The 18,170-nt window shown below is 40.6% G+C and overlaps 1 protein-coding gene across 1 annotated transcript in view; it reads right to left on the reverse strand.

Annotated features, from left to right (window-relative positions):
- Positions 1-18,170, reverse strand: part of LOC140483617 (isocitrate dehydrogenase [NADP], mitochondrial-like) — an 89,385-nt gene that overhangs the window by 34,257 nt on the left and 36,958 nt on the right. The window contains exons 4-6 of the mRNA XM_072581897.1: positions 11,731-11,891; positions 9,151-9,294; positions 7,921-8,057 (exon numbers count right to left, since the gene is read on the reverse strand). Coding sequence (XP_072437998.1) covers positions 7,921-8,057; positions 9,151-9,294; positions 11,731-11,891 — 442 coding nt within the window. The remainder of the gene's footprint in view (positions 1-7,920; positions 8,058-9,150; positions 9,295-11,730; positions 11,892-18,170) is intronic.

An 18,170-nucleotide genomic window follows, 5' to 3' on the forward strand; every position in this document is an offset into this window, starting at 1 on the left:
CACTAAACCACCATGCCACCCCCTTGAGGTGCCAGTGGGATCTTCCTGGAGATCTTGGACCTCTTCCTGAAATTGAAGATTGTCAGGGAATGCCATGTTGAGGACCCTTGTGGTCCTTGTGTAGCAGTACTGTGTGTCCTGATAGCATTGCTGGCTGCACATCACTCCAGTCCCTTTATTTGAGTCTTCTGCTTCTGTCTATCTCTTGTTATTAAAGTGAGCAGGGCTCACAGAGACAGCTTCTTAACAGACACCTCCGAGAAGCGACAACATGAATGGCCAAGGCACTTGTGTGCTCCCTACTCAGAATTAAGGCTCTCTCTCAGATTGAGACCCAACTTACTGCCTCTTTCCCTCCCAGCAGGGCCGGTAAACATTTCCAGAAAGTTCTCTTTTTATGTCCATATTCACCCTGGTCAATGTGGCAATTAGTTTAGTGCCTCCTTTATTCTGCAAACATATTTATAAATTTAAATAAGGTATATACCTTCTGATCATCACCATCAAATTTCATTTGTGAATCATCATGCTCAAATCCTCCAAGTTATTTCCTTTCTCTATGAGCGTGCTGTTTTCCCACAGTCAGCTGAGTTAACTATCAGTTAGGAATCTGGAGTCTAGAACCTTGGCAATGATGAATCCTGGTAGTGACTGGGTCTCTTGGACAGACGCTGGTAAAGGAAGAAGTGGTGAGAGGAGATCAAGATTCGCTAAGAAAGAAAAAAGAGAGAAAGAAGAAAGAAGAAGAGAGTGAAAACTAAAAGAGTGCCAAAGTATTCATAGAGAAATTAAACAGAATAAAGGATGTGCAAAGTTGATTACCAAATAGCAATTAATGAACCTTGAGCAATTCAGCACTGTCTGAACACCTGAGATATATCTAGAAGGTACTCCCACAGAGGAGCAGCACACTGTATAAAGTTAAGGAACAGCACTGAAGGAAGAATTTCAAAGTAATTTCTGTTGGCTTATGAAAGCACAGACAACAGGGATTACTTAAATTAATTGGAGACTTGACCACAGTCTAATCATACAATGCAAAATAATATTTCATGCAGCTACTATACTAGCTGTAAAATATCCAGAAGAGGAAGAAAATTAACATAATTGAAAAGCAGATAAAAAAAAACTTGTATGGGCTTCCAGCCTTTGACTTTGGTGCCGTCTTTTGCCAAGGTAAGGGATAGGACAAGCCTGTGGTAGTCTTAGAGCTCTTATTACTGGACGATTGATGCAAATACAGGCTGTACCTCCCTAACCTGGCAGACACAGCACCGGGTCTTTGCCGGATCAGAGAATTTGCCAGACCACTGGAGATTAAGTATATCCAATGCACAAACGTTTGACAATAAGGACATCAACCTGACTTCATTTGTCCATTGGATGAATGTTCTTCTATGATTGGAAACCAAACTAAGGATTTTATGAGATCCAAGCGAGGTAAAGTGTAACAAAAAGTAAAGTGAATAAATATTAATGTAGAACCACTACAGAGAAAAACAGAGCCACTGCAAGTGTCAGACCAGAGAGGTTTCCAGATCGAAAATGCCAGATTAGATAGGTACAATCTGTACTGTAAAGGCTACTTGCCTGACAGTTTCCTGGCAGTATGATAGATCTGTGCTCAAGAACTAGCTCTGCCCCTAACCAAGTCGTTCCAATATAGCTACAACTCTGACATCTAACCAACTATGTGAAAAATTGGCCAAGGCACTTGTGTGCTCCTTACCCAGAATTACACTTTGTCTCGCTTGGATCTCATAAAATCCTGTGTTTGGTGTCCATTCATGGAAGAACATTCATCCATTGTACAAATGATTGATACAAATCAGGTTGATGTCCTTATTGTCAACAAAAGGCAGGACAAATCCAATACTGTCAGTCTATTCCTCATCATCAGCTAAGTGATGGAAGATGTTGATTTACAATGCCATCAAATGACACAAGCAATAAACTGCTCACTGACACCACCAGGGTCACGTGGTTCCTGAGCTCATTACAGACTTGGTCAAAACAAGGACAAAGAGCTGAACTCAAGAAATAAGATGTGAGTAACTGCTTTGACATCAAGGCAGAATTTGAACTTCAAGGATCCATAGTAAATTGAAAGCAATGTGAATTGGGAAGAAAACTTCATGACTAAGCCATATTGAGCTCAATAGAGGATGGTTGCAATTGTTGGAGGTGGAGGTCAATCATCTACAAGACACAGCTGCAGTTCCTCAGGATGGTGTCCTAGGCCAAAGCATCTTCCACTGCTTCACCAATAACTTTCCCTCCATTATATGTACTTAAGTTCTAACAATATCAGAAATGTGGATATTTACTGATGATTACATGATGTTCAGCATCATTCACCACTCCTCAGACACTGAAGCAGCACATATGCAGCGAAACTTGGCCAACATTAGGCTTGTGCTAACTAGTGACCATCCCAATACAAGAGGCTCTAAATGCTTCCCTTTACATTCAACAACATTACCATCACTCAGTCACCCACCATCACCATCTGTAGGTTACAATTGGCCAGAGGCTTAACTGGACTAGCTATATAAATACAATGGCAACAAGCGCATTTCAGAGTCTGCAAACTGTGCAGTGAATAACCCATCTCCTGGCTCCCCAAAGCCTATCCACTATCTACAACGCATACATCAGGAATATAATGGAATAATGGCATGTGAGAGTTCAGCTCCAACTAGGACAAATCAGCCCACTTGACTGACACCACACCGTAAATGTTAACCCTCTCCACCATTGGCGCACAGTGGCAGCATAATGTACCATACACAACAAATTGAACAGCACACTCAAAAGGTCATATAGCAGGAAAACAGACCTTTGGTCCAACTTGTCCATGCCCACCAAGTTTCCCAAAGTAGTCTAGTCCCACTTGCTGACGTTTGGCCCACATCCCTCTAAATGTTTCCTATTCATGCATCTATCTACATGTCTTTTAAATGTTGTAACTGTACCAGCATCTACCACTCCCTCTGGCAGTTCATTCCACATACAAGCTAATGTATGAAAAATATTGCTCCTTTTAAATCTATCTCTTCTCACCTTAAAAATATGTCCCCTAGTTTTGAACTCCCCCACTTTATGGAAAGATCTTTGCTTTTCATCTTATCAATGCTCCTCATGATTTTATAAGGTCACCCCTCCACCTCCTAGAGGTCCCAGCCTATCATTATAACTCAAATCCTACATTCTCAGCAACATCCTGGTAAATCTTTTCTGAACCCTTTCCAATTTAATAAAATCCTTCCTATAGCAAGGTGACCAGAACTGTACACAGTACTCCAGAAGAGGTCTCACCAACTTCTTGTACAACCATCCCAACTCCTATACTCAATGGTCTGAAGAAATGAAGCTAAATATCCTTTTAACCACCTGGTCTACCTGTGATGCAACTTTTAAAGAATTATGTACCTGAACACCTTGGTCTCTCTGTTTGACAACATGACACATAGCCCTATCATTAATTGTAAAAGTCCTGCCCTTATTTGTTTTACCAAAATGCAATACCTCACACTTATCCAAATTAAACTCTATTTGCCACTCCTCAACCCACTGTCCCAATTGATCAAGATCCCTTTGTAATCTTAGATAACCTTCACTGTCCACTATACCACCAACTTTAGTGTCATCCGCAAACTTACTAATCATGGCTCTTGAATGCTCTTCCAAATCATTTACATAAATTACCAACAAAAGTGGACCCAGCACTAATCCCCACAGAACACTGCTGTTCGCAGAACTCCAATGCAAAAAACAATCTTCTACCACCACCCTCTGAAGTATATCTTGTATCCAATTGATAAGCTCTCCCTGAATCCCATGTAATCTAACCTCACTAATCAGTCCAGCAGGCAGACCCTTGGCAAAGGCTTTACTAAAGCCCATGTAACCCCTCTGCCCTCAATCTTTTTGGTTACATCCTCAAAATGTGAAGTTCCTGAGACATGGTTACCCATGCATAAAGTCATGCTGACTATCCTCAAACTGTCCTTGCCTCTCCAAGTACACGTAAACCCCATCCCTTCGCATCCCCTCCAACAACTTACCTACCACTGATATCAAACTCATGGGCCTGTTGGTCCCAGGCTTCTCCTTACAGCCTTTTTAAAATAAAAGGCACTGTATTAGCCAACCTCCGGTCCTCTGGCACCTCACCCGTGCTGTGGATGATACAAACATCTCTGCTAGGGGCCCCTGCAATCTCTTCCCTAACTTCCCAGAATCCTGGGATACATTTGATCAGGTCCTAAAGATTTATCCACCTTTAATGTTTTTAAGACCTCTCACACTTCCTCTTCAGAATTGTGGACATTAATATTTATTTCCCGGAGTTGCAGCCTCCATTTTTTTCTCCACAGTAAAAACTGACACAAAATATTTGATTAGCATCACTCCTGTCTCCTGTGGTTCCACACTTGAAGAATTTGTTGATCTTTAAGGGGCCCTATTCTCTCCACAGTTGCTTTTTTGCTCTTGATGCACTTGTAGAATCTATCTGGATTCTTCTTAACTTTCTCTGCCACCGCTATCTCCTTTTTGCTTCCCTGATTTCCCTCATAAGAATGACCCTTCATCCCAATTGTCTATACCTAAATATATAACTCCTTCTAATTGTTGACCAGAGCATCAATATCTTTACTCTTCCATTGTTCCGTGCTCTTACGAGCCTTATCCTTCACTCTAACTGTGCAGTGGTCTCTCTTATCAGTAGTGTCATGGATAGATGCATCTGCAGCAGGCAAATTGCTGAGAATGAGGATGTTTTTATCTCTTGTTGGTTCACTCACCACCTGCCACAGACCCAGTCTAGCAGTTCTGCCCTTTAGAACTAGACCAGCTCGATCAGTAGTACTGCAGCCGAACCACTCTTGATGGTGGACACTAAACTTCCCGAATCTGAGTACAGTCTGTACCCTTGCCACCCTCAGAGCATCCTCTAACTGGGGCTCAACATCCTGACTTGAAAATGCAATTGCTGTTCCTTCACTGATGATGGATTAAAAACCTAGGGGACCTTACTTCGTAACAGCACAACCAGTCACTGCAGATAGACTTGAAAAGGTGAGACACCATAACCTTTGCTGGACAATTAACAATTCTGGCTTTGGCAGCACTGCTCACATCCCATTATGACTAAAAATCCCTGAATATTCTGTAAATTCAGCTTCAGTTTTAAACAAAACAAAAACTCAAAATAAAAATCTGTTAATCAATAAAAGTCACCATTCAGCTGCTAGATTTTCCTCAAAATTCTGCTGGTTCAATAATGTCCATTGGGGAAGTCAGATTCAATCTGCCTTCTATCATAGAAACACAGAATGATTATAATAGAGAAGGCAGCCATTCAGTTGTTGCGTTCCAGCTTGTTCTTTGTAAGGACAATTCACCTTGTCCCAATTCCTCCTTTCTTTTCTGATAATTATCCAATTCCCTTTTGAAAGATATGACTGAATCTGCCTCTCAGGAAGTACATTCCTATCCCAAACTCCTATATAATATCATGTTTGATTTGGTTCTTTAATCATTCACTTTATATTGAGACCTCTAGTTTTTAACCTTTCCACCAATGAGTAATTTATATCTGTCTCCTCTGTCCAGATCCCTTGTGACTTTGATTGCCCAATTCAAATCTTCTTTCAACCTTCCTCCACTAAGGATGATGGCCCCACCTTCTCCAATCTATTCATATCACTGACGTCCTCCTTGGAACCATTCTTATCCATCTTTTCCGCTCCTGCTCGAATGTTTTCATATCCTTCCTAAAGTAGGACGTCCAGATGAGGCCAAACCAGAGTTTTATAAAGAGTTGCTGTATCAGCCGTGCCTCCCTGCACTATGCACCAATTTATAAAGCCCATTATCTTGCATGCCTTGTGAACCACTTTCTCATTCTGCTGTTCCACCTTCAGCAATTTGTGTAGATATATACCCAGCTTGCTTTTCTTTTAGAATATTATCCTGCATTTGCATTTATTCGACTTGTTGTTGTGGTTCTGTTCGCCGAGCTGGGAATTTGTCTTGAAAACGTTTCATCCCCTGTCTAGGTGACATCCTCAGTGCTTGGGAGCCTCCTGTGAAGCGCTTCTGTGCTGTTTCCTCCGGCATTTATAGTGGCCTGTCTCTGCCGCTTCCGGTTGTCAGTTCGAGCTGTCCACTGTAGTGGCCGGTATATTGGGTCCAGGTCGATGTGTTTGTTGATAGAGTCTGTGGATGAGTGCCATGCCTCTAGGAATTCCCTGGCTGTTCTCTGTTTGGCTTGCCCTATAATGGTAGTGTTGTCCCAGTCGAATTCATGTTGCTTGTCGTCTATGTGTGTGGCTACTAAGGATAGCTGGTCGTGTCGTTTCGTGGCTAGTTGGTGTTCATGTATACGGATCGTTAACTGTCTTCCTGTTTGTCCTATGTAGTGTTTTGTGCAGTCCTTGCATGGGATTTTGTACACTACATTAGTTTTGCTCATGTTGGGTATCGGGTCCTTTGTTCTGGTGCGTTGTTGTCTGAGCGTGGCTGTTGGTTTGTGTGCTGTTATGAGTCCTAGTGGTTGCAGTAGTCTGGCTGTCAGTTCAGAAATGCTCTTGATGTATGGTAGTGTGGCTAGTCCTTTGGGTTGCGGCATGTCCTCTAGTGAATCGGATTCCTGTGAGTGTGGCGTTGATGATCTGGTGTGTGTTCTCTATTTCTGTGTTTTTAATTATTACAAAGGTGTCATCCACGTATCTGACCCAGAGTTTGGGTTAAACATTGTTTTTAACAAATCAATGCTGGATTTCCTTAATTGATTCATATTTGTTCAATTGATTGTTAGTTTTGTCCCAAATCATTACAGAGGAACTTTGATTATCAGAACGACACAGGCAGGGAGTATTTTGTTCGGATAATCGAATGTTCACATAATTGAATGCCGGATAACACAAATTGGCCAAGCATCGAGACCTTGCGATCTTGTCTGGATAATCTTAAATTCAGATAATCGAATGCCGGATAATTGAGGTTCCTCCATATTTCTAAAACCTTTACTATGACTGAGGTCAAACCAATTAGTTTATCAACATATCCTTATTGTTGCTTGAAAGTGGGGGTATAACCTTTGCAATTCTTCAGTTCTCTGACACCAACCCTTTATTGGAGGAAGGCTGGGAATTTATTGAAAGTGCTTCCACAATTTTCATCCTTACTTCCCTCAGTATCTCATCTAGCCCTGATGATTTAATCTTATCCTGTTCAGCCTTTTCAAAACATCCTCTGGATCAATTTTTAGTCCATTCAATGTCTCAACTAGCTCCTCTTTCTTTGGTAAGATCTATTTTGAAATGGCAGGTGCAAAGTAGTCATTTCGGGCCTCAGGCATACCCTCTGTCTATGCACAAATCCCTTATTTGGTAACTAATAAGCTTCACTCTCTTTTCATACTGCCTTCTTACAAGTTGACAGAAGACTTTTGGATTCTCTTAAGCTTCCCTTTTATCCTAACTGCCGGTCTCTTCTCATACTCTCCCTCTGCTTCTCTTTTCACCTTTTATTTTGTACTGAAACCAGGTTATCACTTGCATTATCAAAGTCACATTGGTCATAAATAGCCTTTTTCTACTTCATCCTCCGAGGAGCTCACATCACACTTTTACCCCTCATGGGAAGGAACTTCAATTGTACCTGAACTACCTCCATTTTAGAAGCCGTTCATTGTCTAGTAACAGTGTCGTTTGCTAATCTTGATTCTACTTTTTCCGGCCCAGATCCTTTCCCCTCACCAATGAAATTAGCCCTACCTCAGTTAATTACTTTTACCCTGAATTCCTTGTCCTTTTTCAAAGTTAATCTAAACTGAATATGATAACTTGCATTTAATTAGCTAGACTTTAGTTCAAGATTTATTACTTTAAATAAAAGAAACAAACTTACAGCTCAAAAATATCCTGGAATATGTCCTTAAACCGTCCATCATAAGCCTTCATTATCGTGTTTTTGGTGCTCATATAAAGGGGCCATTTCTTACTTAGGGCATACTGGAAGCAGCTGTGTGCAAATCCTGTAATAGACTATGTATTAAAAAAAGAACAAGTCAAAGACCAACAACAGGATTGGATTGCTAAACTTTTCTGAAAAAGGTTCAAAAGCTACTGGCTCAATGATGAATTCCCATGGTTTCCAAACTGATACTTGGGGTTGAATTGAATGATCACAGTGCTGGGCTGGAGAACCAGTGATCATTCTGGATCCTCATCACAACCTGAATTAGTGCCAATGGATCACCTAGCTGCTGGCGATCTGGATCCTTAATGCGTTCAGGGACTTCCAGTCAATCAGAGACCAGAAGCTCTCCAGTATTGGCAAGTTCAACACTGGGGCTGGAGTGATGTCAGGTGATGTGGATAACCCCTCCTATCTTGAAGGCTTTGGCGGGGATCGGGTTGGGTTTGATTTAAAGGAGAGCTTTTTGTCTGTGAAGTATTCCCACTAATGGGCTGGTCAGCCAAATTAGGAGGGACCATCCCTCACCAAAGCACAAGTGAGCCTGCCAGGCTTTAATTGATGGGTTTCCCACATGGTGTAGCCCCCACCTGTCCACAATAGAATACTTAAACACTACAGAGTCAAAAGACTCTCCAGATTCCATTCCACATGGAAGCTGTTTTGATCATTATGGGAGAAAAAAGAACAATTTCCACTGACTGCCCTGGAAACAAACCCAAATCCGTGTCATATATAAGATAACCCATTAATCCAATTAGCTGCAAACTGCATGCCTGTAATATTAAAACTATACACATTTCAACAGCTGTTCATCCATCGATTGTTGATTATTGTGTTAACAACAGACCTGAAAGCAAGGCGACATTTTAAAACAGCTCCTTCAATGTTTAACATTGAAAACAGGTGTAAAATATGCCATTCCTATTTGTAACATTGTGAAGAATGAGAGAATATCCTCATTTTGTGGATTACAAGAAAAAACATGTTAGACCAGACAAGTTAACGGAAAATATTTTGAATGTGTGGAAATAAACTACAATGTAAAGTTTCAAATGTTTAGTAACATTAATAAATACCCAAAAAAAAGTTACTGTCGGTGTCCAGGAAAGATAGATAAACTGAAGCAGAGCTAAATTCAGAAAACTATGAGCAACTTACCTCATCTGTATTGAACATTCCCATTCCTACCCCTCCACCAGGGAAATCAAACACATTCCATTCCAGGGATTTGCTCCCATCACTGGGCACGAAGACAAGTTTAAAGTTACCCGGCTGGTCCATGACAAAATCTATGGCTCGATACTAGAATGCAAGTAGTTGGTAAAACTTAGACATTCACATTTTAAATAAAAACAAAGTATAAAAAGATACTTCAACTTCATGTCCTACATTTGAGTGCCAGGTCTGCTCTGCCTGTTGTCTCTAAACCATATTAAGTTTAGTTTTTCTACTCTATAATAGCACTTACAAATCCTTAATTTCATCAGTTATTTATTTGTTGTCTCTCAGTGGTGACGTCCTCTACAATTGTCTGCAGTTTCTTATGTTACTGAAGAGAAAATCCCATTGTAATTTGGAAATACAGAGGCAATATACCATCTTATGTAATATGTTTCTTTAAAATGAGGAAGCAGATTCATTTTTGCTGTAAAATGCTTATAGACAAAAAGATCCCTTTATCAAAATCATGGAGCACACAAGGTGTTAAATTAAACAATAATAGAAATTTCAATATTATCTCATCATCAAACATCATTTTATTTTCTGTTTATAGTGAAAAGTGGAAGTCAGCTTTCAGCTTCTGCTCACCTCTTTTCAGAAGCCAAAGTTTTGGATAAACACTTCTAATTACATATGCTTTTCATCACAAAGGCTGCTATTGCCATACCTTTAGACCCTAATACATAGGAGCAGAAGTAGGCCATTCAGCCCGTCCAGTCTGCCGTGTTATTCAGTGAGATCATGGATGACCTGATAATACTCAACTCCACTTTCCTGCCTTTTTCCCATAACCCCGATTCCTTGATTAAAACTCTGTCCATCTCGCCCTTGAATATACTTAATGACCCAACCTCAACAGTTCTCCTTGATAAAGAACTCTACAGGTTCTATATCTTCTGACAGAAGAAATTCCTCTTCATCTCTGTCTTAAACAACCCCTTACTCTGAAATAATGCCTGTGGTCCTAGACCCCTCTACATGGGGAAATAACTTTTCCGCATCTACTTTGTCGAGTCCTCTAAGAATCTTGTATGTTTCAATAAGGTCACTTCTCATTCCTCTAAGTCAGTGATTCTCAACCATTTTGTGGCCACGGCCCCCTTAGGTGCTCTTCAATGGTACTAGGGACCCTTTTCAAACAGGGATACAACACAAACAGATAGACAGAAAATAATTTTACAGTTTTCAGTCTGTGGCCCCCTTCAAATGTGCCAGAGTCCCTAAGGGGGCCATATGCCCCCATTGAGAATAACTGCTCTAAATTTCATGGGCACAGGCCCAATCTACTCAGCCTCGCTTCAAAAGACAGTCCCTCCATACCTAATATCAGCGTCTTATCTGCTCACCTGTACCTCTGAGCTGAAACCACCTGCTCCTCAAACCATTCACAGCTTTTTTACCTTCGCACACAATTCCTTCAATGCCCCAAAAGCAGCCTTCCATCCTAAATCACTGAACATTTGCTGCTTATGTTTCATCGTGCACCAAACCTCCCTATCCACCATTACTGCCTTCATTGAGCTGCATTAGACGTTCCTGAAGAAGACAGGTATCTGGAGTTCAGAAAGTTCTGAACTCTGCCATCCTGTCTCTGTTAGGAGGCTTCGTTGCCTAAATTGCATCAGAGAGGCCTAATGGAGTCAGGCAGATAGCAAGCTAGAAGGAATGTTTACTGGGACACAGTCCAGCTGGGATCATGGTTAGGCCCTCATCACAAAAATGAGTGACCAGAAATGTGAATTCTTTGTCTCTCCACTGATGTTCCTGATAGATATTTCCAGCACTTTGTTTTAATTTCAGATTTCTAGTGGCTGAATGTTTCATTTTGGTATTTTTCTTTCCCTAAAGGTCATGAGGGAAACAGTTCGGATTTTAGGCAATTCAACAGCCTCAAGCTCTCTTTTAGTTTCAACACCTTTCCATTTCCAGATTTGCATTGTAAACGGTGAGGTCCCACAAATGGGATGAATTAACAGTAAGTTGAGGGATCCTTATTGACCAGGACACTGGAGGATTTCTCTGCACTACCCGAGAAGGCAGCAGGACTTTTGTCTAATATCTTAACCAAAAGAAAACAATGCCGACAATACAACACTGTGTCAGTACTGCACTGATATAATTTTACTCCCTTGCTTATGGAACTGCTGTGCAGTGTAAACCAAGGAAACGCAAACCGTCTCAGAGGGTTGAGAGTCATTGAAATTTCCTGCCTGAAAAGGCAGTGAAGCAGAAAATTTTAATATGTTTACTGCAAAGGTAGATAGATTTTGATCTACCAGGGGAATGAAAGATGATTGGGATAATGCAGGAATATAGAGTTGAGATTAAAATCAGATCAGAGCCATGATCTTATTCAATAGTGGAACAGCTCAGAGTGCGAATGGTCTTACAATGGTTCATTGTTTATAAACTGAATGCATTGAATTATTCTTACAAAGTGAACATTGAAAGTTTTCTTCAACAATAAAGCAAGTTCTTTGTAATAGGGCTATAAATCTTGTGTAACAACAGCCTTACCTGATCTCCATATGCATGCCGGCCTATTGTGATTGGCTTCACCCAACCGGGGACAAGTCGTGGGATGTTTTTGCAAATAATTGGATCTCGAAAAACTGTGCCACCTAAGATATTTCGGATAGTTCCATTTGGGCTTTTCCACATCTTTTTCAGTCCAAATTCTGAAAAAGTATCAATTGGGCTTTTGTCAGTATTTCCATCCCAAGAAGCTAGACTGAATATTCTGTTTAAATCTGCTAGAGAGGAAGCTAGAGATGTAAAAACAGAAGCAAGAGTAACTAGAGATATCTTAAAAGGAAAAGAGTAAGTAAGTGTTGGCCCTCGAGAGAGAGTGAGAATGGGTGTTAGTAGTAGATATTAAAGAAATTGTGGATGGGATGAATAAACATTTTGCTTCGGTCTTCACTATAAACAACAAACATATACCAGTAATAACTATAATATTGAAGGGTAAAGGATCAGAAGAACTTGGTGTAATTACAATCACTCGGAAAGTGTTCCTGAGCAAACTAATAGAGCTGCGGGTCAAAAAGTCTTCGGGGATCCTCACCTTAGGGCTTTCAAAGAGGTGGCTAACAAATTGTTCAAAACATTGGGAGCTATATTTCCAAAATTCATTAGACCTTGGAAAAGTTCTATTGGTCTGGAAAGTAGCAAATATAACCCCTGTACTAAAGAAAGGAAGGAAGCAGGAAACAGGAACCTACAGGCCACTTAGCTTGACATCTGTCACAGGGAAGGTGTTGGAATTGATAGTCAAGAAAGTTATAAATCAACACTTGGAAAAAAAACTTGAAGTAACTCAAGGGAAGAGTTAGCATGGTTCTGTGAAAGGGGAATTGTGTTTAACGGAGTTGGAATTAATTGGAATTCTTTGAAGGAGTAGTCGGATTCCAATCTGCCAGGATTGGTTATATGAAGAGAGATTGGATCAATTGGGGCCATATCTACTTGAGTTTAGAAGAATGAAGGAGAGATCTCAGAGAAACCTATGAAGGTCTAACCAGACCAGGCAGGCTAAACACAGAAAGGATGTCCCCTATGACTGGGGAACCAGAACTTGGGGATCACAGTCTAAGAATCTGGGATAGACCATTTAAGACTGAGGTGAGGAGAAATGTCTGCACTCTGATGGCAGTAAACCTGTGGAATTCTCTGCCACAGAAAGTAGTTGAGGTCAAACATTGAATGTTTTCAACATACAGTTAGATATAGTTCTTCGGGTTAAAGAAATCCAAGAGCATGGGGAGAAAGCAGGAACAAGGTATTGAGTTGGATGATCAGCCATGATCAGATTAAATAGTGGAGCAGATCGAACAGCTGTATAGTCCATGCCTGCACCTACTTGCTATTTCTATGTTTCCTGAGAGTAACATACAATAGGTGCCCACTGAATTTGGATTTCCAGAAGACAAGCTTTCATGGAAAGGTTGTTGCACATGGTGTAATGGCTAATGTATTTGCACGCATAGAAGATTGGATGGCTGGAAGAGAACAGAGAGTATGCACAAATGGGTCTATTTGAGCATGCGACAAGGGGATTCAGCTGTTCGCCACAACCAAGTTACAGAGCATACTAAACTGGCCCATGCTTACAAAACAGGCAACTTTAATGTGGATAACATTTTTTGGATAATCCAGAATATTGTTCAGGATTGTCAGTTGGGCTTACAATGTGATACATCTGCATATACCAAAAGCTGGAAATATTAATACATAGGACCCTTTTCTTTGCAGACAGAAAGAACAGTTGATTACTTTTCATTAATTGCTGCATTCACCAAGACAAAGTCTCTGCCAATCAGACTTTTAATTGCCAACCAATCAGCAGTCTCCTCTCATGTAATATAAATATGTTTTCCCCTTGAATTAGTATTTTTGTAAATTATCTTGGATGCAAAATGAAAAGCTTCAAAAAACATTCTTTTTACAGAATGGAGCAATGCTATGTGACTCTATGACTGTAAACAGTCAAGTTCTATTAATGGGTTTTGAGAAGGTTTGTAGCTCAGGTTGAGGTTCTGGGTATAAATTTGTTTGTTGAGCTAGAAGGTTCACTTTCAGATGTTTCGTCACCATACTAGGTAACCTCATCAGTGAGCCTCTGATGAAGCACTGATGTTAGTGACCTGGCTTCTATTTATGGATTTAGATTTCCTTGGGTTGGTGATGTCATTTTTGTGGTGATGTCATTTCCTGTTCCTCTTCTCGACATGTGGTAAATGGGGTCCAAGTCAATGTGTTAGTTGATAGAGTTCCGTTTGGAATGCCATGCTTGCCTTGTTGCAGTCAAAGTGGTGTCCTCCTTCATCTGTATGCAAGGATACTAGTGAGAGTGGCATTTTGTTGATGTTCATGTATCCTGGCGGCTAGTTTTCTGCCTGTTTGTCCAATGTCGTGTTGTTATAGTTCTTGTAAGGTAATTTGTAAATGATATTCGTTTTGCCTGTTGTCTGTATAGGGTTTTTCAAGTTCATTAGCTGCTGTTTTAGTGTGTTGGTGGGTTTGTGGACTACCATGATGCCAAGAGGTCTGGGTTGTCTGGCAGTCATTTCCAAATGTCTTTGATATAGGGGAGAGTGGCTAGGGTTTCTGGATGTGTTTTGTCTGCTTGTTTGGGTTTGTTGCTGAGAAGTCTGCGGACCGTGTTCATTGGGTACCCGTTCTTTTTGAATACAATGTGTAGGTGATGTTCCTCTGCGCTACAATGTGTGGTGGCTCGTTAAAATAATGTTCTAATGCAGCGTCGTTTCTGGGTGTTGGGATGATTACTTCTGTAGTTCAGTATTTGGTCCATGTGTGTTGTTTTCCTGGAAACGCTGGTTTGAAGCTCTCCATTGGCTGTTTGCACAACTATGACATCTAGGAATGGCAGTTTGCTGTTGTTGTCCTCCTTGTTCGTGAATTTTATGCCAATATAGGATATTATTGATGGTTTTGAAGGTTTCCTCTAATTTGTTCCATTTAGTGATGACAAACGTGTCATCCACGTAGCGGACCCAAGTTTGAGTTGGATGGTTGGCAGAGCTGTTTGTTCGGAATCTCTCTGCATTGCTACCTCTGCTAAGAACCCTGACATCAGAGATCCATGGGTGTTCCGTTGTCTTGTCGGTAGGTTTTGTTATTGAAAGTGAAGTGGCTGGTAAGGCACAGGTCCACTAGCTTGATGTTATTGTCCTTGCTGATGAAGTTGGTAGTGTTTGATGTACGTGTCTTTGGTTCTTCTAACAGTGTAGTCAGTGTTTCCTTGGCCAGGTTGACGCTGATGGATGTGAACAGGGCTGTTACATCTGGTATCTATGATGGTGTTCAGGAATTCTTGGGTGGAGTGGATACAGTGGTGTGAGTCTTCTACCAAGTGTTTCAGTCTTTAGTGGACCTCTTTGGCTAATCTGTATGTTGGTGTTCTCGGTAGTGAGACTGTGGGTCTGAGGGGGGCTCCTGGTTTGTGAATTTTAAGAAATCAAAGAAGTGTTGGTGAGTTGGATCCATCTCATTTCATCTTTGGAAGTCTGTCTTATTTAATTGTCCAGATTTCTAAAGTTTTTTTGATTCGGTTCTCTAGTTGTGGGGTCGGGTCTATTGCCACCTGTTGGTAAGTATCAGTATCTGCAAGCAGTGTGTTCACTTTCTCAAAGTAGTCTCTTTGTTTAAAATACTGGATTAGTGGTGCTGGAAGAGCACAGCAGTTCAGGCAGCATCCAACAAGCAGCGAAATCAACGTTTCGGGCAAAAGCCCTTCATCAGGAATAAAGGCAGTGAGCCTGAAGCATGGAGAGATAAGCTAGATGAGGGTGGGGGTGGGGAGAGAGTAGCATAGAGTACAATGGGTGAGTGGGGGAGGACTCACCCATTGTACTCTATGCTACTCTCTCCCCACCCCCACCCTCCTCTAGCTTATCTCTCCATGCTTCAGGCTCACTGCCTTTATTCCTGATGAAGGGCTTTTGCCCGAAACGTTGATTTCGCTACTCGTTGGATGCTGCCTGAACTGCTGTGCTCTTCCAGCACCACTAATCCAGTATTTGATTTTCAGCATCTGCAGTCATTGTTTTTACCTCTTTGTTTAAAATGACTGTCTCCACTACATCAAAGATGTCTCTGAAATGACTGCCAGACTACTCAGACCTCTTGGCATCTTGGTAGCCCACAAACTCACCAACACACTAAATCAGAAGCTAATGAACTTTAAAGACCCCATACAGACAACAAGCAAAACTAATGTCATTTACAAAATACCTTGCAATATTTTTAACAAACACTATATTGGACAAACAGACAGAAAACTAGCCACCAGGAAATATGAACATCAACTAGCTACAAAAAGACATGACCCATTCTCACTAGTATCCTTACATACAGATGAAGAATGATACCACTTTGACTGGGACATGACAAACAGAGACATGCACGAGAATTCCTAGAAGCATGGCACTCCAACTGGAACTCTAATAACAAATACATCGACTTGAACCCCACTTACCACACACTGAGAAAAGGAACAGGAAATGGCATAACCACAGGAAATGACATCACCAACCAAGGAACCCTAAACTCATAAATAGAAAGTGGGTCACCAACATCAGTGCTTCACCGGAGGCTCACTGATGATGTTACATCTGTATGGTGATGAAACATCTGAAAATGAACCTTCCAGCTCAGCGAGCATATTTACATCCGAAGTCAAGTTCTGTATTACCAATTGACTAATTATGTCAATTAGATAAGGGCATCAAAGGCATGGTGACTCACCTTGCAGATGACACAAAGATAGATAGGTAAGTATGCAGTGGAGATGAGAGAACAAGGATTCAGACCAATATGAATAGGTTCAGTAGATGGGCAAAAATCTGGCAAATAGAGTATATGTGTGGTTGCTCACTTTGGGAAAAAAAAGCTAAGAATTACTTAATTGGAGAATGAATTCAGAATTCCAAGGAGCAGAGTGATCAATGTGATCTAGTGCATGAGTCCCAACAATTTAATATGCAGATACAGCAAGGAATTAAAAAAGCTAATAGAATGCAATCCATTATTAAGCAACAAATTGAACATAAGAATAAAGATGTCATGCTTTGGTTATACAGGATATTGGTGAGGCCACATCTACAATTCAATGTGCAGTTTTCATCTTCTTATTTACAGAAGGATGCAACACAAATTGGAGACAATTGAGAGAGCACTTATCTGGAATGATCGAGTTGTCTTATGCGAAAAGATAGATAGACTTATTTTCACTGGAGTTTCGAAGAGAGTGAGGGGTGATTTAAGTGAAGTATATAAGATCCTGAATAGCCTTGACAACGTGGATGTGGAAAGGATGTTTATTCTTGTGGGTGTGTGCAGAAAAAGAAGACACTACTTTAAAATTTGATGTTGCCTTTTGGGATTGCGGCGAGAGGATTGTGCAACTCAGGAACTATCTACCTCTGAAGGTGATGGGATGGGCTCACTGAATATTTTTAAAGGCAGGGATGGATAGATTCTTATTAGCCAAGGGAATACAAGGTTATCAGGGACAGGTGGGAATGCGGAATTCATAGCACAAACAGATCAGCCACCATCTTACTGAAGGGCTAAGTGGCTGACCTCTGCTCCTTATTCATTTGTTTATATGTTAAGACTATATAAAGAGAACTATCAGTTCTGGAAACAGTGAAACATCAACAGAAATTAGGGTTCCTGCTCTTAGATCAGTGAGTCCTTCACCTTCACGCTTCAACCAGGTGGGTTCACTAGCACCACCAGGTGGCTGTTTTCCAAAACTGTAAAGTTACAATCTTGTTGAGAGAATGTTGCACATATTGGCTTTACAGCACAAAATGGAAGAAGATGTTTTAAACTGTTTTCAAGCAGAAACTTTGCTATCATTATTTTGTCAATGATTGTCATCAATTTCCTGCAGTTTCTACCAACCTGAAACCAACTGCCTAGTCCTCCTCGTATACACGGAGACTAATCCTTTTATACACTGAACAGTGACAGCAAGAGCTATTACTAAATTGGATCACATTATTCAAAGTCTTCAGAGCATCATTGCATTAAACATTAAGTCATTAGTTTAAAGCAATTTCATTTCTGAAGTAAAACTGGTCACATAATACCACTTACAAACTGATTAATATTTTAAAAATTCACTTGCAGTAGCGTTAATTGCATCAAGTGTTATGGGAAATGTGTGGTGTATCTTCTATTTTAAACAGTTTAAACAGTGCAACCAGACAGAATATCAAATCCAAATGATACCCCATCTGCACAGATGAGCCCCATTACAGACAGCTTAACCAAATTATTTTAACATCTTATCTACACAGATCAGCTGCTCCCAATTACTTTTGTCTACAATTGTTTTCTTTACATTCTTTCAACATTTGACTTTTTCCCCTCATTGCTCGTCTCTCCCTACTTTTATCCCACTGACTAGACCCTTTTACCAGATT

This window comes from Chiloscyllium punctatum, chromosome 2 (assembly GCF_047496795.1).
Source record: "Chiloscyllium punctatum isolate Juve2018m chromosome 2, sChiPun1.3, whole genome shotgun sequence".
Taxonomy (NCBI): Eukaryota; Metazoa; Chordata; class Chondrichthyes; order Orectolobiformes; family Hemiscylliidae; genus Chiloscyllium; species Chiloscyllium punctatum.